General features: G+C 38.8%; 1 protein-coding gene across 1 annotated transcript in view; it reads left to right on the top strand.

Moving 5' to 3' along the window:
* The window catches only part of CATSPERE (catsper channel auxiliary subunit epsilon), a 151,369-nt gene that overhangs the window by 87,382 nt on the left and 40,041 nt on the right, over nucleotides 1-23,946 (top strand). The window contains exons 11-14 of the mRNA XM_027976114.3: nucleotides 2,228-2,670; nucleotides 12,889-12,947; nucleotides 17,285-17,360; nucleotides 21,777-21,829. Coding sequence (XP_027831915.2) covers nucleotides 2,228-2,670; nucleotides 12,889-12,947; nucleotides 17,285-17,360; nucleotides 21,777-21,829 — 631 coding nt within the window. The remainder of the gene's footprint in view (nucleotides 1-2,227; nucleotides 2,671-12,888; nucleotides 12,948-17,284; nucleotides 17,361-21,776; nucleotides 21,830-23,946) is intronic.

Below are 23,946 nucleotides of genomic sequence, written 5' to 3'. Positions count from 1 at the left end.
CTAAAGGAATGTAAGCTACAAAGGAAAAAAATCTTTTATTTTCTTACTAATGTGTCCTCCCAACTATCTAGAGTGGTGTGTAGCTATAGTTGAGCATTCAATAAATATGTAATGAATAGACGATTGCATATTTGCCATAGATTCCCAATCAGGAATGTTATATGTCTTCATTATTTTTATTTTCTTTAATTGGTCTATTAAATTTTTTCATCTCTTCTTCAGTCAGTTTTAGATGTTTGTTGGCAAAGACTTCACATTTTAATGTTCAAGTTTGTTACATATCTGTATTTATATTCTCTTGTTCATATATAATATTGTTTATGTCCCCACTTGCTAGTTTGCAAGATATTTATTATTTTTAGAGGTTTTTTGGGTTTTGTTTTCCTTTCCTTTGAAAAGAACTGCTTTATTTATCAACTCTACATCCTTTTTTATTTAATTCCTTAACTTCTGCTTTTATCATTAATGATTCTTTTATATAGAGTGTTATATAAAAATTATACAAACTTTTATATACAGTGTTCTTATTCTCATTATTTTAAAAAATAATTTCTAATTTTCATCTTAACTTCATGTTTAATCCAAAATTCACTTAATAGTGTTTTAATGAGCGGTGTGATAGGAAAATAGGAGTATGTTGACACTTACTATAATATTCTGATCCTAAAAAACAGCATTTCTGATTTGAGTTTGATTAGAATATAATTTATGGCATTTTGTGAAAATGTTATTTAATTATTTAGATTCCAAACGTAAGGTGCAAAAGCACAAAACACTCTGAATCTCCCTAACTCTTTTATTCACCTTTCTCCTTTCAACTAGTCCTTTCTAAGTATTGTTTTTGAAAATTAAAGAAAGTATAATCCTGGGAGCTGTACACAGAGTGTCGTATCTGAAAAGAAAGCTATGAAACCAACTAGTCCATCTGTTCATTTTATAGATATGGTTATAGGATCAAAGAGGTTAAGAAATGTACTCTTTATGAACGTCTATAACTTAGTTATAATACTCTATTAAGGGGAGAAAGTTGATTATTATTTATAGAGCGAGCCTGAAAAGGTGCTAGCTTCTTCACTACCACATTTTCTTCATTCCAACTGCATTAGCCTACTATTGCTGCTGGGCTTCCTAAGGTGGCTCAGTGGTAAAAAGAACCTGCCTGCCAATGCAGGAGATGCTGGAGACACAGGTTCGCTCCCTGGGCCAGGAAGATCCCCTGAAGGAGGACATGGCAACCCACTTCAGTATTCTTGCCTGGAAAACTCCGTGGACAGAGGAGCCTGGCAAGCTAAAGTCCATGGGGTCACAAAGAGGTGGACACAACTGAGTGACTAAGCATGCACACACTATGGCTGCCATAAAAAAATATCACAGACCAGGTGGCTTAAAGAATAGAAACTTATTTTTTCACAATTCTGGAGGCTAGAAGTTCAAGATCAAGATGCCACGAAGGTTGGTTTCTGACCGGCTTAGAGACAGTGCCCACTTTCTCACTGTGCCCTCACATAGCCTTTTTTCTTTGTGCCAGCAGAGAGAGAAAGAGATCTCTGGTGTATCTTCCTCCCCTGATAAAGACATCAGTCATATTGGATTAGGGCCCCATCCTTCTGACCTCATTTAACCTTAATTACCTCGTTAGAGCCTCTACATTCAAATACAGTCACAATGAGAGTTAGGGCTTCAACACAGGCATTTTGAGGGGACATAATTTGGTCCATATCACAGTACTTCCTAATAAATTCATTCCTGTCATACTCATCCTCATTATTATTTAATGCACTAATTCAAGCTCTTTCTTGTATGTTAATGTGATTATAAAAGTCATACAGTGAATGCAAGAAGAAAGGTATGCAGAAAAAACAACATGCTCTGCTATGAAGTGGGAGAGCAGCTCTCAAACATCATGTAAAGTTATGCGTTTGTGTCTGCACACCTTGATTTTCTCAAAGTATATAAATATCATTACGAAAGAAATTATTTTGGTTAATAGTGCACTTAAGTAGGGGCTTCCCTGGTGGCTCAGGTGGTAAAGAATCTACCTGCAATGTGGGAGACCCAGGTTCGATCCCTGGGCTGTGAAGATCCCCTGGAGAAGGGAATGGCTACCCATTCCAACATTCTTGCCTGGAGAATCCCATGGACAGAGTAGCCTGGCCGGCTACAGTCCATGTCAGCATGGATTTATGTTAACTTAGAGTAACAAAAATTTTCCTCTTTTTTTTTCCAGATTATTATGGAAATATTGTGGTAAAAATGGAAAACAATGTAATGTTTTATTTCAAGATTAAAATCAAAGATGCAATAAAGCTACATCTATGGACAAATAGCACAGTAAAATCATTAATGTCTTTTAAACCATCTGGTCATGTGTATCTCATATATGTTTTTGAAAATGGCAAAATATATGCAGAAGAATATCCCTTAAAACTGGAAGCACAAAGTATAACTTTCAAGACAAAAGAAAAGTGCCCCTACGTGGCATTTCATAATGATATTTTTAGTTTTTTTTACTTTTTGGACAAGGGACAAAACCTGTCCCTCTGGGCTCAAATAGTCTATTCAGAAAATATTGGTCTATATATTGTTGTAGAATCATATGGCCCCAAAATATTAGAAATAAAAGATCAGGTTCAGTATGAAGTTACCTCAAGATATTACAGTAAAACCACGGTAAGTTAATATTTTGAAATTCTTTTATTTTAAATAAATGTAAAATTATAATATTAATATTTTTAAAAAAACAAATTTCTCTTCAAATTTAGCTTTGAAATATTGAGAAATATGTATGTTTTTAATGAGTAATGATATGATAACTCATTAACTTCTGAGTGACAGTTTTTACTTTCAATATCCAGGGCCTCTTTGCCACGTAAAAGCACATTCCTATAGAACTCTTTTACTGTCAATTGTATTGTTCACTTCCCTTTTAAAAAAAATAGTATGTGACTGTTTTGTGGAGTTCTATCTGCTATCTATTGCACTGTAACACCACCATAAACATAACACCTTCGAACAACAAGTTCTGTGAGGCAACAATTTGGGTTATGAGTAGATGGGCAGGACAGCTAGTTTCATCTTGGGTTTACTCATGAGGCTGTAGTCATCTGGTGGTTTGCCTGGGACAGGATAATGTAAGATGGCTTCATCTGTATGTCAAATATTTGGCGCAAGCACTGGCATTAGTATAGGAGGCCTCAGGTGGAGCACTTGTCTCTGTCCCATGTGTCCTCTATCCTCCAGGCTGGACCTGGCTTCTTCTCATGGCAGTCTGAGGACAGTGTTCCACAATGGTGAAAATGGAAGCCACAAGGCCTTTCAAGTCCAACATTTGGCTACAGTTATATTTGCCAAATCAATTCACAAGGTCTGCTCAGATGGGTGCCCCTCCAAATGCCCATACAGGCAAGGGGCTGGTGGGTGGAAAAGGGCCTTGCAATGGGGGCTCTGCCCTTTGTGTGCCACTCAACAATGGCACTTGCTCCTATGGTGACCCAGGCTTCTTCCCTCAAACTTTCCAGTTTGTGGAGCTCCTTACTCCAGGAGATGTTGCTTCACAGCCAACAGCTGTCCCCTCCCCGGGTATGCTCTCCAAACCCCACTTTCCAGCACCCAGCCCTGCTCTGTACCAGGAGACACACAACTCAGGCTGGGGTGTGCAGGGGTGCAGCATGGACCATGAGCACAGTTCTTACTTTGTTCTGCCTTCCACAGATCAGTTGTGTTCCCCTCTGATCATGAAAGGTCCCTTTCTGTCCCAGTGGGTTTCCCTACTGGGAGGGCGCTTCTTTGAGTTGCAGGACCCTCTCCTCAGCCTCAGCTCCCCTCCAGGGGTGCTGGTCCCTTCCCATTTCCTCTTTTCTTTCTTTCTTTTCTTTCTTTTGTCCTACCCAGTTGCATGGGAACCTTTCTTGTCCTTTTAGGTGTCCAGGATCTTCCACTAGTGTTCAGCAGGTGCTTTGTGAGAACTGTTCCATTTGTAGATATATCCTTGATGCGCTTGTGAGGAGACGTGAATTCTGCCTTCCCCTAGTCTGCCATCTTGACTCCTCCTCCCGTTGGGTTAAATTTATTCCTGTGTCCTTTATTCTTTCTGGTGCAACTGTGAATGGAATCGTTTTCTTTTTTGAAGACTTATTTTTCAGTTTCATTTCACTTCTTTGGCTGTGGTGAGTCTTCACAGCTGCATGTGGGCATTCTCCAGTTGTGAGGAGTGGGGGTTACTCTTGTCCTCTCTGGTTGCTGTGAGTGGGCTCCTCGTTGCCGTGGCTTCTCTTGTTGCAGAGCACAGGCTCTAGCAAGTGGGCTTCAGTAGTTGCAGTGCATGGGCTCAGTAGTTGTGGCTCGTAGGCTCTAGAATGCAAGTTCAGTAGTTGTGGCTCATGGGCTTTAGTTGTTCCATAGCATGTGGGATCTTCCTGGACCAGGGATCAGACTTGTGTCCGTGGCACTGCAAGTTCGATTCTTACCCACTGAACCACCAGGGAAGCCCTGGAATTATTTTCTTGATTTGTCTTTCTGACAGACCCTTATTAGTGTATAAAAATGCACCAGATTTTTATATATTGATCATAAATTCTGTACCTATATTGATTTGTCTTTTTGGTGAAGTCTTTAGGACTTCTTTACATATTGATATAATATCAAGTCATCTTCAAGTAGTGACAGTTTTATTTTTTCCTCTTTAATTTGGATGCCTTTTATTTGTTTGCTTGCCTAATTACTCTAGCTAGAACTTGAATAAAAGTGGTGAGTCTTGGTCCAATCTTAGAGGAAAAGCTTTCAGCTTTTTGCCATTGAGTATGATGTTAGCTATGGGGTTATCGTGTATCAGCTTTATAACGTTGAGGTTTGTTCCTCTATAAACACTTTGTTGAGAGTTTTTATCATAAATGGGTGGTGAATATTGTCAAATGCTTTTTCTGCATCTATTGAGATAATCATATGATTTGTATCCTTCATTTTCTTAATGTGCTGTATCACATTGACTGATTTGTACATGTTGAACCATCTGTGCATTCCTGGAGTAAATTCTACTTGATCATGATGTATAACCCTTTTAGTGTACTGATGAATTTATTTTCCTAAATTTTGGTGAGAATTTTTGCATCTGTGTTCATCAGGGATATTGACCCATGATATCCTTTTCTGGTGGTATATTTATCTGGCTTTGGTATCAGAGTAATCCTGGCATTGTAAAATTAGTTCTGAAATGTTTCCTTCTCTATATTTGTGGAAGATTTTGAAAAGGATTGAAATTGATTCTTCTATAAATATTGGTAGAATTTACTAGTGAAGCCATTTTGGTCATGGAGTTTTTTGGGAGGTTTTTGGTTACTGATTCAATCTTCTCACTAGTAATTTGTCTATTTGGATTTTCTACTTCTTAGTGATTCAATCTTGTAGGTTACAGGTTTCTAGGAATTTATGCATTTCTTCTAGGTTTCCCAATTTGTTGGCATATAATTATTCATAGTAATCTGTTATGATCTTTTTTATGTCTATAGTATCAGTTGTAATGTCTTCTCTTTCATATCTGTTTTTATGTGTTTGAGTCCTATCTCTTTTTTCTCAGTGAGTCTAACTAAAGGTTTGTCAATATTGTTTATACTTTTAAAAAATCAACTCTTATTTTCATTGATCTTTTCTATTGTCATTTTGGTCTCCACTTATTTCTGCTCTGACCTTCATTATTTCTTTCCTTCTACTGACCTTAGGCTTGTTTAGGCTTTGTTTTTTCTTGTTTTTCTAATTCTTTGAGGTATTAAATTAGATTTTTTGCCAACAATTCTTATTTCTTGATGTAGGCCATTTATCACTATGAGCTATCCTCTTAGAACTGCTCTGGTGCATCTCATAAATTTTGATATGTTGATATATCAAACATATTCCATGATATGTTGGCTTTCCATTTTCATTTGTCTCAGAAATTTTTATTTCTCCTTTGACCCATTGTTTGTTCAGCAAAATCTCTGAATTTTCCAGTTTTCTTCTTATAATTGATTTCTAGCTTCATATCATGTGGTCAGAAAAGATTCTGATTTAAATCTTCTTACATTTATTAGGACTTGTTTTGTGGCCTAATATATAATCTATCCTGGAGAATATTCCATGTGCTTTGGAGAAGAATTCTTTTGCTTTTGGATGGAATGTTCTTGATATGTCTGTTAAGTCATTCTGGTATAAGATGTTGTTTAAGGCCAATGTTTCCTTGTTGGTTTTCCATCTGGATGATCTATCTATTGATTCAAGTTGGGAACTGAAGTTACCTGCTATTATTGTATTGCTATTTCTCATTTTAGCTCTGTTTATATTTGCTCTATATATTTAGGTGCTCCTATGTTAGGTGCATAAGTATTATATCATTTTGGATTGATTTTTTGTCATTATATAATGACCTCCTTTGTCTATATTATAGTCTTTCTTTTAAAGTATGTTTTGTCTGATAATTATGGCTATCCCATTTTTCTTTTGATTTCCATTTGCGTAAGATATCTTTTTCTATCTCTTCAGTTTCAGTCTGTGTGTATTTTTACATCTGAAGTGAGTCTCTTATAAGCAGAATACAGAGTTTTTTTTTTTATTCTAAGTTGCTTCGCTCATGTCCGATTCTTTGCATCCCTGTGGACCATAGTCCTCCAGGCTCCTCTGTCCATGGGATTCTTCAGGCAAGAATACTGGAGCGGGTTGCAACACCCTCCTCCAGAGGACCTTCCCCACCCCGGGGTCAAACCCATGTCTCTTATGTCTCCTGCAGTGGCAGGCGGGTACTTGACCACATGCCACCTGGGAAGCCCTCTGCATACACATGGGTTGTTTCACCCATTTAGCCGTTCTATATCTTTTAATTAGTTATTGATGCATATGTACTGCCATTTTGTTAACTGTTCCTAACTTTTTTGTAGTTCTTCTGTGTTCCTTTCATCTTTTCTGATCTCTTCCCTTCTGGTTTAACAACTTTTTTAGTGGTTTGCTTTAATTCATGTCTCTTTATCTTTTGTGTATCTCATTTAAGTTTTTACTTTGTGGTTACTATGTGGCTTACATACAAAAACTTATATTTATAATAGTCTATTTTAAGTTGATAACAACTTACATTTCATTGTAGTCTAAAGCTCTACATTTTTACACCCCTTCCTGCGTTTTACATTTTGATGTCACAAGTTACATCTTTTTCTCTTGTGTATCTATGAACAATTATAGCTATTTTTACTAATTTTGTCTTTAACTTTCAAATAGCTTTATACCTGATTAATTACCACATTCATATATTAGACTGTTCTGAATTTTACTATATATTTACCTTTGCCAGTTGGGTTTATACTTTCATATTTCCTGTTACTGATAGCACCCTTTCATTTCAACTTAAGAAGTCTCTTTAATATTTCTTTTAAGTAAAGTTTAGTGATGATGAACTCCTTTTGATTTTGCTTGTCTGAAAAACGATATCTCCTTCAGTTCTGAAAAGCAGTTTTTTACTTTAAGCATTTTGAATATATCATACCACTCTCTTCCATCCTGCAAAGTTATTACTGAAAAATCTACTGGTAGTCTTATGGGGGTTCCCTTGTACACAACAAGATGCTTTTTAAACTTTCTCCTTGTCTTTAACTTTTGATATTTAATTATGATGTGTCTTGGTATGGTCTTTTGGAATTTATCTTATTTGGAATTCTCTGAACTTTTTGGATCTGGATGTCTGTTTCCTCTCCCAAGTTAAGAAAGTTTTTTTCAGTCATTATTTCTTCAAACAGTTTTTAAGTCTCTTTCTCCCTCGCTTCTCCTTCTGGGACCCCTGTAATGCAAATGTTGGTCCCCCTAATGTTCCATAAGTCCTTGAAGCTGTCTTCACTTTGCTTTTTCCTGCTCTGATTTGGTGAATTCTACTGTCATCTTTGAGTTCACTCATCCTTTCTTCCACTTCATCTGTTCTGCTGTTGAACTCTCCTATTGTATGTGTCAGTTTAGTTAATGTATTCTTCAGCTCTATGACTTCTATTTGACACATTCTTATATTTTCAGTCTCTGTTGAAATTCTCACTTTGTTCATCCATTCTTCTTCTGAGCTCAGTGGCCACTATTATAACTGTTATTTTGAACTCTACCAGATAAATTACTTACTACTATTGTACTAAGGCTTTTTTTATGTGATGTTATCTTTTTCTTTCATTTAGAAATATTTCTGCTTCTTCATTTTCCTATACTCTCTGTGTTAGTTTCTAAGCAGTAAATAAAACAGCTGCTTCTTCCAGTCTAGAAGGAGGTGAAACTTACTATTCAACTCTGCCCAAGCTCTTGGTTGCCTCTCAAGCATTTGTGATTGTCCAAGCCACTTACTTTATTCTTAGTGGCTCTCAGTATTTTAGGGTGTGCTAAGACCTGTCAGTCTTTCAAGGGGGTTGGGGAGAGTATCTCAGTACCCAAATGCAAGTTGATTCGAAGCCAGACACTCAGGGGACAGATTTTAAGCTGTGCAAATATACTGCTTTCAGGGAGTTGGCATTTCCATCTGCTACTTAAGTGCTGAGTCTCGGGCTGATAGCCAGCTGACAAATGTTTGTTTGTTTGCTGCCATCCCATCAAACCTGTAAGAACAAGCTCTGCTGGCCAACGGAGCCAGACTATTGAGGGATGTGTTCTCTATTCTCTGAGTGGCCAGCGCAAAAGCTGTGTTAATAGCTACTGCACCAGATGTGTTAATAGCTACTTTCTCTGAGATACTGACAACCTGGAGTGGGGCAAAAGGAGAGTGCAATACTGGTGCACCTGTCAGTCTCACCATTCTCAGGAGAGAATTGTAGTCAGTACCTAGATGTTTAATTAGAAGCCTGCCCCATAAGCCACACTATGGAAATAAGCTAATAAGCCTCTTTCACAGAAGGACTTGGGATGCATTTTAGTCTACTGTCTCTGCGCTGTTCCCTGGAAGGAACAGTCAGTTAAGAACTGTAATGTTTCCGCATACTGTGAAATAATAGAATCCCTTTCCCATTTAGCAAAGAACTTAATACCATGTTCAAGGCCAAGGACACAATGAAATCAATCCCAGAGATTCCCATCTTTGTGGGTTGGTTTCTTGACACTACTCCTGTATCCGTAAGCCTCTAGCCAGGAAAACAGAAACAAACCAATTGGCTTAGTAAAAGTGATTTAATATAAAGAATTAGTAGAACTGGATGTATGAGAGAAATGAAAAGAAAAAAAGGAACTGAGATTTTACTGAGCTAGTAACTACAAAAAGTGAGTTGCCACACCAGGTTAGCAATACCTCTCTTTCAAGGTGTGGGTTCGAGGTCTGTGGAACCCCTAACCTAACTTACTAGTTTGTAACAACCCAGATTTCTTCCCTCTGTTCCCTCCATTCCAGTCCTAGAGGTGAATAGCCATTTCTTGTAGTTACTAGCTTTTAAGATTTTATTCTCTGCTTTCTGCACTTTTACCATGATGTGTCTAAATGTATGTTTCTTTATTTTTATCTAGTTGGGATTTACTGGGCCTCTTGAATCTCTCAGTCATTGTCTTCAGCAGGTATTTTGTCAAACACTATCTGTGCCTCTTTATCTTTTCTTTTTCTGATTAAAAATAGGTTAAATTTTCTCAGTCTATCCCTTATGAGTTTTTAACTGTCTTCTTTATTTTCATTCATTTCTGTCTCTGGCATACATTCTTATAATATTTCTGATCTATCTTCCACCTCACTATTCCCGTTTTTGTCATGTCTAACCTGACGTCAAAATTATGTACTATGTGTTTGATTGTTGTATTTTTAATTTCTAGAAGTTTTAGTTCTTTTTTAAAGCACACTTACAAATTTTATAGTTTCTTTCATACTGTAGATATTTTCCAGCTCTGGTCACTTATTTCCATAAAACTAGTAAACATATCTTTTATAATCTGCATCTATTAGTTTCATATCTGAAGTATGAGCATGTGTATTTCATCTGTTTCTTCTCTCCATCATTGTTTATTCTGGTTATTACTCACACATGCCTTATTTTGGGGTGGGGGTTAGTTATTGTTGACTGTGTGCTATTGATTATACTTGAAAAAGTATTTATAAGAATTCTCTGAAGTCTAGGAAGAATAATGCTTCAATCTTGAGATGATCTGTGTTTGCCAGTGTCAGATATCTAAGGTACCACTGCTCTGAGACTTCTTCAAGTCCCCTGGATCATCAAGGAAACAATTCTAGGATATAAAGCCATGCAAGTACCTGCTCACAGCCACAAATTGTTAGGACAATTATTTTTTCTTGCTTTTTCTGATCACTCAGTGACTGAAGACACTGGATGGTTAAAGAGAAGGCAAATTTAATCTTAATTTACCTTACCCAGAAAGCATAGTCTTCTGATAACACAGGTTAATACAGAGAGAGTATCCAGTTTGATTCTCTATCTTGAATTATCCCTGTTCTAAGTTGATAAATACTTTTAGGAGAAAGTAGATTATGGGCTCTGGTGTTCTGCTTTACTCCTAGACTCTTAAGTCCCTCTGTTCAAGTATGTGGACTGACAATTCCTTACTTTTTTGTCAGTTACTTAATGCTTTTATGATAACTTTTTAAATGGCCAATGATTTTACGGTTTTTGATTTGTCTCTTTTTAGGGGAATTTGTCCATATAACCTAGCCCACCACTAGTAGAAATGAAAGTTCCCTAATTATTCTTTAATCATTTATAATGAAGTCATTTTTAAATAGATGATCACATTCACAAAGTGTATTTTTAAGTAGTACCATGGTGTGTATATTTTCAGTGTTTATAATTCAAAATAACATACATATATGTTGGTTGAGTTACAGACCCAACTTAAAGCATCATTTAAATGACAACTAGTAAGTAAAGTTTGGAGAATATGCTTCCATTTCACAAAGGATAACATTAAACTTTTTAAATCTAATTATGTCCAGGAAAATTCTTGTAAAATAATGTTTATCATTATATATGAAGAAAAAGGCGGCAGACAGAAGAATACAGGTGCAAATTTGACAGTTAGTTCCTATCTTTGAACATGAAACTAGATTTTTTCTTCTTTTTTTGCTCTGTATTTTTTAAAGTTTTTATTGGAGTACATCCAATTAACAATATTGTGATAGTTTCAGATAGACAGCAAAGGGACTCAGTCATACCATATACATGCATCCATTCCCCCCCAAACTCCCCTCCCATCCAGGCTGTCACATAACACTGAGCAGAGTTCCCTGTGCTATACAGTAGGACCCTGTTGGTATTCATTTTACATATAGCAGTGTGTACATATACATCCCAAACTCCCTAATAATCCATTTTCCCCAGTCTTCCCTTCTGGCAACCATAAGTTCATTCTCTAAGTCCGTGAGTCTCTTTCTGTTTTGTAAGTTCATTTATATCATTTCATTTTAGATTCTGCATATAAGGGATGTCCTGTGATATTTTTCCTCCTTTGTCAGATTTACTTCACTAAGCATGACACTCTCTAGGTGCATCCATGTTGCTGCAAATGGCATTATTTTATTCTTCTCAATGGCTGAGTAATATTCTATTGCATATATGTATCCCATCTTCTTTATCTATTCCTCTGTTGATGGGAATTTAAGTTGCTTCCATGTCTTGACTATTGTAAATAGTGCTGCAGTGAACATAGAATGCATGTATTCTTTCAGACGATGTTTTTCTCCAGGTATATGCCCAGGAGTAGGATTGCAGGGTCATCTGGTAGCTCTATTTTTAATTTTTTTAAGGAAACTTCACACTGTTCTCCATAGTGGCTATACCAATTTACATTCCTACCAACAATGAGGGTTCTCCTCTCTCTACACCTTCTCCAGCATTTATTGTGGATTTTTTGATGATAGCCAGTGAGGCAATATCTCGTTGAAGTGAAGCTAGATTTATTTTTAGTGTGATTACTTTCATAGCCTCAATGTTATCATAAAAAATTGCATATTTTATGTCATTCAACTTAGTATCCAGCATACAAGTAAATAAACTTTGTTTAAGAAATAAGGTTTTTCACTAAGGTTTTTAAAATATTTATTTGGCTGCACAAGGTCTTAGTTGCAGCATGTGGGATCTACTAGTTGCAGGGATCAAACCCAGGCCCCCTGCATTAGGAGTGTGAAGTCTTAGCCACTGGACCACCAGAGAAGTCCCTCACTAAGACTATATTACAGACACAAAGTCTGTTATCACAACAGATCAACCAGAACCAAACTGACCTCTCTGAGGAGATCAGTATATATATGACAAAGAACTATCAGAACGTAATTTAAGGATGTAGAAATTATAGCTTCCATACTTCAAAAATGTGAAATTATAATTTTCTGCCTTTGTTATCATATATGTTCTGTAAATGGCTTTACCCTGAGATGATAGCAACCATATAGGATACTGAAAACTGAGATGAAACATGGTTCAGAGGGGAGAAAATATGCAAAAGGCAAATGGACATTTTTAAAAATTACTCAAAAACAACAGAGGAAAGATCAAGCAAATAACTCCCCATAGTCTCAAAAACTATAGAGCATATGATATCTGTAATCATTTAAAAACCTCAAAGAAGAATTTAGAAGATCCCAGAGACAGGTTATTAGAAAACAGAAGAAAGTGAAAGCTTGCTATGCTGATATAAATGAAAAATAAAAATAAGGACATTCCAACAACAAAAGTTAAATGAGGAGAGAAAAACAATGTAAATAAAGGAGCTATGATAATATAAAAAGTAAAATAAGGTAATATAACAAGGAAAGTCAAATATCTACATAATTGGAGTTTCTGAGATAGACAACAAATTAGAAAAATGCTAAATATTATTTTTCTTACCTAGAGAAAGATTTAAATCTGTCTTGAAAGTATCGATTGTGCCCATTCCCAATTTTCCTGCTTTACATAAGCTTTTTATTTTCTTTTTCAGACATTGACATTTTCTCAGAATATAAATTATGAAACAGTAGATGATTACTTCAAGTTGCAGTAAGTATGACTTTTAAAAGAGTCTACTCAATATTAAATATGCTATTCAGGTTATTGATTTGCACATATTGTTTTATTTAAATGGCCTCATATCCTTTTAAATATCCAGATTTCAAACTCATTCGGTGATGAGTTCATAAATTCGATGATGCCATCCAACCATCTCAACCTCGGTAGCCCCCTTCATTTCCTGCCTTCAGTCTTTCCCAGCATCAGGGTCTTTTCCAGTTAGTGAGTTCTTTGCATCAGGTGGCCAAAGTATTGGAGCTTCAGCTTCAGATGATCTATTGTATAGTGATTTAAAAAATACAAAAATGTGCTATTTGTATCTTCACTTATTTAGCATATTTTATATATATGAGAAATAGGAAAATACAATGAATACTGAAAGGAAAAGAACATTTGTTTGTGGTTAGTTTGTGTTTGTTTTATCCCAGTTTTTTCAATAAGTAAAAACCTTAGCAGGGGCAAGAAATTAATAAAAACTTTTCTCCTGTAATTTTTGAAACCTCCTATTTTGCCTGAGCAGAAATGATCCATGTGCTTTTCCTAATCTACAAAGGCATGATGTCTGGTCTGCCTTTTGCTTCCAGTCAGATCATGTTGTGCAGCATAATGAGGTTCAGAAAACTAATTTCATAACTTAGTATCTATTTTTTCAAAGGCATTATCGGTAGAGGCTAGAGAAGGAATCTATGCAATGGCTTGTGGTTATTGTTTAGCCACTCAGTCGTGTCTGATTCTTACAACCCCATGGACTGTAGCTCACCAGGCTCCTCTGTCTATGGGATTTCCCAGGCAAGAATACTGGAGATAGATCGTCATACCCAGGTATCGAACCCACGTCTCCTGAGTCTCCTGCATTGGCAGGCAGATTCTTTACCACTGAGTCACCAGGGAAGCTATGGCTGTGAAATACCATCAGGAAGCAGGCAACAATGTTAGCAACAAAGTCCCATCCTCAGGAGACTAAGGGTGTTAATGAAACAGAAGGGCTGAAATTCTGATAGAAGTTCATTTTATTTCCCATTGTGCTGATCTATCCTGGCCAAAATATGGGATACATTTCATGACTTTAGGATATGACCATAATGCACCTTAGCAGAAGCAGCAAGCAGTCACCACCACCACTAGGCCTCTAGGATTCCTCAGTTCAGTTCAGTTCAGTTCAGTCACTCAGTCATGTCCAACTCTTTGCGATCCCATGAAATGCAGCACGCCAGGCCTCCCTGTCCATCACCAACTCCCGGAGTTCACTCAGACTCGCATCCATCGAGTCAGTGATGCCATCCAGCCATCTCATCCTCTGTTGTCCCCTTCTCCTCCTGCCCCCAATCCCTCCCAGCATCAAAGTCTTTTCCAATGAGTCAACTCTTCACATGAGGTGGCCAAAGTACTGGAGTTTCAGCCTCAGCATCATGCCTTCCAAAGAAATCCCAGGGTTGATCTCCTTCAGAATGGACTGGTTGGATCTCCTTTCAATCCAAGGGACTCTCAAGAGTCTTCTCCAACACCACAGTTCAAAAGCATCAATTCTTCAGCACTCAGCCTTCTTCACAGTCCAACTCTCACATCCATACATGACCACAGGGAAAACCATAGCCTTGACTAGACAGACCTTAGTCGGCAAAGTAATGTCTCTGCTTTTGAATATACTATCTAGGTTGGTCATAACTTTTCTTCCAAGGAGTAAGAATCTTTTAATTTCATGGCTGCAGTCACCATCTGCAGTGATTTTGAAGCCCCAAAATATAAAGTCTGACACTGTTTCCACTGTTTCTCCATCTATTTCCCATGGAGTGATAGGACCGGATGCCACAATCTTTGTTTTCTGAATGTTGAGCTTTAAGCCAACTTTTTCGCTCTCCTCTTTCACTTTCATCAAGAAGCTTTTTAGTTGCTCTTCACTTTCTGCCATTAGGGTGGTGTCATCTGCATATCTGAGGTTATTGATATTTCTTCCAGCAATCTTGATTCCAGCTTCTGTTTCTCCCAGTCCAGCATTTCTCATGATGTACTCTGCATATAAGTTGAATAAGCAGGGTGACAATATACAGCTTTGACATACTCCTTTTCCTATTTGGAAACAGTCTGTTGTTCCATGGCCAGTTCTAACTGTTGCTTCCTGACCTGCATACAGATTTCTCAAGAGGCAGGTCAGGTGGTCTGTATTCCCATCTCTTTCAGAATTTTCCCCAGTTGATTGTGATCCACACAGTCAAAGGCTTTGGCATAGTCAATAAAGCAGAAATAGATGTTTTTCTGGAACTCTCCTGCTTTTTCCATGATCCAGCGGATGTTGGCAATTTGATCTCTGGTTCCTCTGCCTTTTCTAAAACCAGCTTGAACATCAGGGAGTTCACGATTCACATATTGCTGAAGCCTGGCTTGGAGAATTTTGAGCATTACTTTACTAGCGTGTGAGATGAATGCAATTGTGTGGTAATTTGAGCATTCCTTGGCATTGCCTTTCTTTGGGATTGGAATGAAAACTGACCTTTTGCAGTCCTGTGGCCACTGCTGAGTTTTCCAAATTTGCTGGCATATTGAGTGCAGCACTTTCACAGCATCATCTGGAATTCCGTCACCTCCACTAGCTTTGTTTGTAGTGATGCTTTCTAAGGCCCACTTGACTTCACATTCCAGGATGTCTGGCTCTAGAAGAGTGGTCACACCGTCGTGATTATCCGTGTCATGAAGATCCTTTTTGTACAGTTCTTCTGTGTATTCTTGCCACCTCTTCTTAATCTCTTCTGCTTCTGTTAGGTCCATACCGTTTCTGTCCTTTATTGAGCCCATCTTTGCATGAAATGTTCCCTTGGTATCTCTAATTTTCTTGAAGAGATCTCTAGTCTTTCCCATTCTGTTGTTTTCCTCTACTTCTTTGCATTGATCCCTGAAGAAGGTTTTCTTATCTCTTCTTGCTATTCTTTGGAACTCTGCATTCAGATGCTTATATCTTTCCTTTTCTCCTTGGCTTTTCGCCTCTCTTCTTTTCACAGCTATTTGTAAGGCCTCCCCAGACAGCCATTTTGCTTTTTTGTATTTCTTTTCCATGGGGATGGTCTTGATCCCTGTCTCCTGTACAATGTCACGAACCTCATTCCATAGTTCATCAGGCACTCTATCTGTCAGATCTAGGCCCTTAAATCTATTTGTCACTTCCACTGTATAATCATAAGGGATTTGATTGAGGTCATACCTGAATGGTCTAGCGATTTTCCCTGTTTTCTTCAATTTCAGTCTGAATTTGGTAATAAGGAGTTCATGATCTGAGCCAAACCACTTCAGTATTCTTGCCTTGAGAACCCCATGAACAGTATGAAAAGGCAAAATGATAGGATACTGAAAGAGGTACTCCCCAGGTCAGTAGGTGCCCAGTATGCTAGTGGAGGTCAATGGAGAAATAACTCCAGAAAGAATGAAGGGTTGGAGCCAAAGAAAAAACAATACCCAGCTGTGGATGTGACTGGTGATAGAAGCAAGGTCCGATGCTGTAAAGAGCAATATTGCATAGGAACCTGGAATGTCAGGTCCATGAATCAAGGTAAATTGGAAGTGGTCAAACAGGAGATGGCAAGAGTGAACGTCAACATTCTAGGAATCAGTGAACTAAAATGGACTGGAATGGGTGAATTTAACTCAGATGACCATTATATCTACTACTGTGGGCAGGAATCCCTCAGAAGAAATGGAGTAGCCATCATGGTCAACAGAAGAGTCTGAAATGCAGTACTTGGATGCAGTCTCAAAAATGACAGAATGATCTCTGTTTCCAAGGCAAACCATTCAATATCACAGTAATCCAAGTCTATGCTCCAACCAGTAACACTGAAGAAGCTGAAGTTGAACGGTTCTATGAAGACCTACAAGACCTTTTAGAACTAACGCCCAGAAAAGATGTCCTTTGCATTATAAGGGACTGGAATGCAAAAGTAGGAAGTCAAGAAACGCCTGGAGTAACAGGCAAATTTGGCCTTGGAATGTGGGATGAAGCAGGGCAAAGACTAGTAGAGCTTTGCCAAGAAAATGCACTGGTCATAGCAAACACCCTCTTCCAACAACACAAGAGAAGACTCTACACATGGACATCACCAGATGGTCAACATCGAAATCAGATTGATTATATTCTCTGCAGCAAAAGATGGAGAAGCTCGATACAGTCAACAAAATCAAGACCAGGAGCTGACTGTGGCTCAGATCATGAACTCCTTATTACCAAGGATTCCTCAGTAGGGGGTTCAATCACATCTTGAAAATGGGACTTTCATCTGTTCTACACAAAGCAGAATCATTATTCTGATTCTACAGTCATTTGTATGTGTTGTTTCTCCTAGATATGAGAACACAGGTATTCTGCTTGTCGAAGTGAGACCCAGTGAACTTGCAAAAACATGTGCAGTATCCCACAAGGTAAGTAACAGAGTAGAAGATCAAAAATTTTTCTTCAATAAGACACAGGTGGTAAACTAAATAATACACATTAACTCCATTCAATACCACTCCCCCTAACATGTAGCAACATTCTGTAATATTTCACTGTAGAGACAGCATTATTTTACTTTGGAAAGAGAAGATTATATTACTTACTGCCTTCCATGAATTTACATCAGAAAATAAACATGTGTAAAGATGTAAAATTAATTTTTAAATGTATTTATGTATTTATATAAATAAAACTGTGTAGAGGAAAACTGAAATTAATGAGAACATCCAAATTTGGATACGGTTTGCCAGAGAAGATTGCTAGTCATGTCCATATCAATGCTGCATTTATTTATTTTAAAAAATGGACCATTTCTTTGTTTAAAAAATTGTATTGCATGCCTACTGTGTGTCTGTGTTTCAGCCTGTGTGCTAAGTAATGGGAATTACCAAAATGGAAAGAGTCCTTTCTGAAGGGGAAAACATAAACTAGTGTAAGAGAATGTGAAATATACAATTTTCAAATAGCCCAGAGGAAAGAGTGAGGAATTTTGTTTGGGAGGGGAAAAGTGGAAAGAAGATACACGAAATGACTGTTGAAGGGCAAGTAGAAGCTGAGCAGGAAGATGCAAGGGGAATTCAAGGAAGGGGCATACAGAAAAGCACAGCAATGTTGTGTAGCAGCAGGGTGTCAGATAACTACCCACTACCACCTCCTTTGAGTGTTTGTTCCCCACTGAGGGATGACTCCTCTCTTTATTCTTTCTCATTCCAACTAATAATCAATAAATATGTATTGAGCACCCACTACATACCAGGCAGAACACAGTGGGGCATACCCACATGAAGAATTCAAAGTTAAATGAGACATAGGCTCTGCTCTTCAGGACCTCGGCGCCAAGAGCCTGTTCCTATCAGGGCAGGATTCCATGAATTTAGAGGGAGCCTTGAACTAAGGCAGACGTGATCCACCCTTGAGCACAGCTGAAACACACTGCTTCCCCAGGAAATGCATACTGACCATTCCCCCTGTTTACCCACCATGCTGCCTACCCAGCTTAATCTGCTGAAGAAGCAAAAACCTGCCACCTAGCGAGTTCTTGCCCCACCCTCCGTCTGCCTTCTCTATCTTTAGCTTCACTTTATTCCATATAAGTTGCCTCCCTGAAGCACCATGATTTCCTCCATCTCTTTCCCTGTCTAATTTAGAGGTATGCCCCCTCTCCTGCCCAGCCCAGGCATTACAAAACATATTAATCTAGAGTGAAAGTGTTAGTCACTAAGCCATGTCTGACTCTTTGCAACCCCATGGACTGTAGCCCACCAGGCTCCTCTGTCCATGGAATTCTCCAGGCAAGAATACTGGAGTAGGTAACTATTCCTTTCTCCAGGGGCTCTTCCTGACCCAAAGATCGAACCTGGGTCTCCTGCATTGCAGGTGGATTCTTTACTGCCTGAGCCACCAGGGAAGCCCAGTGTTAATGTAAGTGAAAGTGAAAGTTTAGTCGCTCAGTCATGTCCAACTCTTTACGACCCCATGGACTGTAGCCTACCAGGCTCCTCCTTCCATTGGATTTTCCAGGCAAGAGTACTGGAGTGGGTTGCCATTTCCTTCTCCAGAGGATCTTCCTGACCCATGGATCAAACCCAGGTCTGCCACATTGTAGGCAGGTGCTTTACTGTCTAACCAGAGTTCAAATGCAAGCTCTGCCACCTATTGACTTCAAGAAGCTCCTAAGCACTCTGAGTCTTGGCTGCCTCGTTCATAAAAGGGGAAATATAATATCCATCTCACAGTATTTACCTACTTTGTCGAGAGTATTAAATGAGATAATTTATGTAAAATGCCCAGAATAGTACTTGTCACAGAATAATTACCTAATATTACTGGTTTCTTCCTTGGCACACCCCAAGACATGGACTATTCAAATCTAACCACCATCTGTGCCCATTTCGGGTAGTTTGTATTAACCTACCCACTGAAATAGAATGGAGAATAGACCATATAGTAGATGATGGAATATGCCAGAGTCCTTTGGGCAATAGGAAAATGTGGCAAGAAAACATATACCAGGCAGAGCACAATGGGGCATACCCACATGAAGAATTCAAAGTTAATTGAATTAACTAGCTAGCCAAGAAAATAAAAACTAGTACACAACTGCAAGGTATGCTCTAAACCACAGGGACCCCTTTTTGTGCTCCCATCCCCACTGGTAAGCAAGTCATCAGCCTGCCAGATAAGTACTATAGACAGAGGGCCCACAGACTTCTTCTATGGTTGGATGAAGTTCAGTTCAGTTCAGTCACTCAGCCGTGTCTGACTCTTTGCAACCCCATGAATTGCAGCACGCCAGGCCTCCCTGTCCATCACCAACTCCTGGAGTTCACTCAGACTCGCGTCCATCGAGTCCGTGATGCCATCCAGCCGTCTCATCCTCTGTCGTCCCCTTATCCTCCTGCCCCCAATCCCTCCCAGCATCAGAGTCTTTTCCAATGAGTCCACTCTTCGCATGAGGTGGCCAAAGTACTGGAGTTTCAGCCTCAGCATCATTCCTTCCAACGTAATCCCAGGGCTGATCTCCTTCAGAATGGACTGGTTGGATCTCCCTGCAGTCCAAGGGACTCCCAAGAGTCTTCTCCAACACCACAGTTCAAAAGCATCAATTCTTCTGCGCTCAGCCTTCTTCACAGTCCAACTCTCACATCCATACATGACCACAGGAAAAACCATAGCCTTGACTAGACGGACCTTAGTCGGCAAAGTAAGATAAACCTACTGGAGCAAATGGCTCATGGGGTGAGCAATTTGAAAACGAGCCTGCCATCTTTGCCACTGAGTCTTCATAGCCTGCAGCAGAGCAGCAAATAGAACTGGCAGCCCCAACAAGGCTTCATCTCAGTTTTTTAACCATACACCAAGAACCAGAATGCAGTGAGGCCACCCTAGTAAGCCAGGCTGCAGAAGGACAAAATAATTCCTTCCAAAGTGAAATTTCCCAGGGAGAGATGACTACACTGACTAATATGTTGTCTTCCAACATTTCTATGTTGAAAGCCTTTACAATTCCTGTCTCAGTTCCTGTCTCAGTTCAGTTGTTCTGTCCAGTTAGAGGGGAATATGCTGTGTCTGATCTGAGCTAAGGGAGGAGGAGTTCTGCCCTGTACTTGAGAGAATGATAAAGAAATATTTCTTAATAAAGAAACCCAATACACTCATCATTCTCATTTGGGCTATACGTCAGAATTTCTCTATTGGATGACCAGTCCCAGGAAGGATGTGTCAGTCCTCCAGCAGTGGGTACCCTGCACAACAGGCTTATTCATGCTTCCCACATTCTGCACCCATGCTCTTGTTGAAGAGCTACCTCCAGGTCAGCTCATATTTTTAATCTTAGTCATGATTGTTAATTCTGACGTTAGGGATGACTTTAGTGAACTAAGACCCTGAAAAGAAGAGATGTTACAAATAATATCATCAAGTGATAGTGTGTTGTAACTATGAAAAACTTGAGGACCTCTGCCAACCATGTACCTTATATGGGTAACTCAGTAAAGATAAAGGGCAGACCCCTGCTTCTAAATACATTTGATGGGAAAAGATTTAGTGATGATAGATAGCAAGAACTGTGGGTAGAGTTGTTGAGAGAACAAATCAGGTCCTATGGGTGAGATCAGGTGGTTCAAGGAATAAAATCCATAAACTCCTGCTGTGAAGTATGCCTTTCTAATGAAGCCAAAAAGGGCTTAGTAGGTGCAACTCTCTAAATCCATCAAGCTTGACTGGACATCATTCTCTAACCCTTCCCTCTTGATTCCTAAAGGTTTTCTTTTTTAGATTTGCCTTGTGAAAATATGCAACATGTAAGGCGTGTTTATAATAGATGGCAAGTGTCTAGATCCCACTTAGAAAGCCTGCGGTAGAGGATGGGAAGATGGGCAGGGTATACAGCAATGAGCAAGGTGTCCTGGAGTCAAGTAGAAATAGAAGTTGCTTATCCCAGTTGAGGAAGAACGAGGACTCTAGTTCTAAAATGAAGTCAAATTCATAGTTAAATGTATTACAGAAACCTTCCAGGTGAGTCAGGTGCAAGCTGGAACCACAGAGTTGATAGTCATGATTGTAGAGGTGCTAGTGAAAAATGACATCAAATTGGTTCTCTGATATAGAAGTAAGAAAGCAGAGACTTGACCTTTGAGCTTGTGAGCCCCAAGGGTGAAAGAAAGCAAAGAAAGAAAAAAAAAAAAACTGTCAAAGGAGGAAACAGCACAGAGCAGAATAACCAAACTCTACATTTAAAGGGTTATTTCAGATCTAAAATGCAATTGTTTTTAGCTGTAGTAATATTTTAGACTATGTGATTTAGAACCACTAAACTCATCACCTAAATTACTTTACTTTAGGTGTTCCAAATATCTGTTGGCTGTGATGCTAGTAAATTCATTGCTGTTAAAGGGCAAGTATGTTTGCACTTGATTTGTCTTACTCTTTATGTTTTAAAACAAATGTTAAATTAAATGTAATTACTAGTTATATTAGCCTAATGACTGACATGTCCATGTGAAATCCATAATAAACTGACAGTTTGTTCAAACCAGACTTTTTTTTTAACTTTTTGCCAAGTCAGATATTACATTTGGCTTCCCTGGTGGCTCAGAGGTTAAAGCGTCTGCCTGGAATGTGGGAGATCTGGGTTCGATCCCTGGGTCAGGAAGATCCCCTGGAGAAGGAAATGGCAACCCACTCCAGTACCCTTGCCTGGAAAATCCCATGGAGGGAGGAGCCTGGTAGGCTACAGTCCATGGGGTCGCAAAAAGTTGGACACGACTGAGCGACTTAACAAAACGAAAAGAGAAAAAGATTTAAACTCTTTCTTTGTTATTAGCATTTTTCTCTGTCTTCCCTTTTCATAAGCCAGTTTCCATCTTTTGCATCACCTCTGTCAGCTCTTCAGTGTAAATTCATTTCCAGAGAAATGAGAGGGAGAAACACTTAACCTCTGTTGTCCATCCTACTCAAACCAGTTATAATTGCATTTCTGTCAGAGGATGGCTCATAACCACATGAGAGAAGCCTATTTCCTTCTCCTTTTTCCATGGATGAAAGCAAGTCACTTCATACATAGATTCAAATATTTTTCCATGAGAAAGTTTTCTGAAGCAAACCTAACAGAACCGCCAGTGTTTCCTCCAGAGAATTCCAAGATGTGGCTTTTATTGACTTTATTGCGGTTCACAGTGAAGCACTCTGGGACTTGTGTCATCCACAGTCCTTTCTTCTACATGGGAGAGAATAAAGGTCGGTGTACACAAAAATTAAGCAGCTGAGTCAGAATGTAAAATGGAGACAGAAGCCTATTGCAGTTCCTTTCCTGTGGTTATGGTGAGGGTGGAGTGACACTGACACTTATCTAAATCTATTTATAAAGTGATATGTTCTTATCCAAAACAAAAGTCTATTCATCCATCATTCTAATAATCTTTTGAGTACTGAATTGTCATGGTTAGTTGCCAGATAGATAATTAAATATTCCCATCTCATTTAGCAAGGAGTTGCATCTCCCATAAACCCTTTTCCAGAAAACACAAAAGCTAACTGATTATAAAGCCTAAAGCATCTTGTTTCTGGAATGGTCTACATCCTTCTCCTCAGAGTATAATCTATGGAGCAGCACCGGCATCACCTGGGAACTTACTAGAAAAGCAGAACCTCAGGTTTCGCTGCTGAACCAGAATCTCTATTGTAACTAAATTTCCAGATTAGTAGGGGCATTAAAATTTGAGAATAACTGCTCTAGGCAATATATATATATAAAGTCACTCAGCCGTGTCCAACTCTCTGCAACCCAATGGACTATAGCATACCAGGCTTCTGTGTCCATTGGATTTTCCAGGCAAGGGTACTGGAGTGGGTTGCCATTTTCTTCTCCAGAGGATTTCCTGACCCAGGGATCAAAACCCAGGTCTCCCGCGTTGCAGGCAGACGCTTTACCACCTGAGCTACCAGGGAAGCCCACTCTAAGCAACAGGTTACGAAAAATCAGTTCCCAGTATCCCTGCATGCAGTATCACTACATGTAGATTTCCTTCTTCAGTGAGATGCGAAGCAACTTGCATCCGTCTATTTCTGGGAAGGTTTAGTGAGCTTTCGTCAGACTAGATTGCTCGTCAGAATCACCTGGAGAGCATGTCAGAAAACACAGATTTCAGGTCCTTTTCCAGATCTCTTAGTCAATGACCCACTGTTCTGGACCTCTAAAAATGACCTTAATTTCTTGAATTCAGGTTGTGGTGGGCCTAAGTTTTCACAGTCCACAAAGGAGAGCTATGAGGCCCATGATTCTTCTGGCAGGAGAGATGTTAATACAAGAGGGCATCTCTTGGGATCAAATTTGAGTTCGGGGTGGGAGGTGGTCCCAGGCTTTAATTTTCTATATAAAATAAACATAATGGTATCCAGGGTTCCTTCTGAGTTACACTGGAAGCAGTCAGCAAAAATGATCAAATGAATATAACTTACCAAAAACTCTTATCATTTCATAGACCACAACAGCCTTATGTCTGTATAAACCCT

Source organism: Ovis aries, chromosome 12, assembly GCF_016772045.2.
Source record: "Ovis aries strain OAR_USU_Benz2616 breed Rambouillet chromosome 12, ARS-UI_Ramb_v3.0, whole genome shotgun sequence".
Lineage (NCBI taxonomy): Eukaryota > Metazoa > Chordata > Mammalia > Artiodactyla > Bovidae > Ovis > Ovis aries.
The sequence above is the reverse complement of the archived record's forward strand: the minus strand, read 5'-3'. Positions and strand labels throughout refer to the sequence as shown.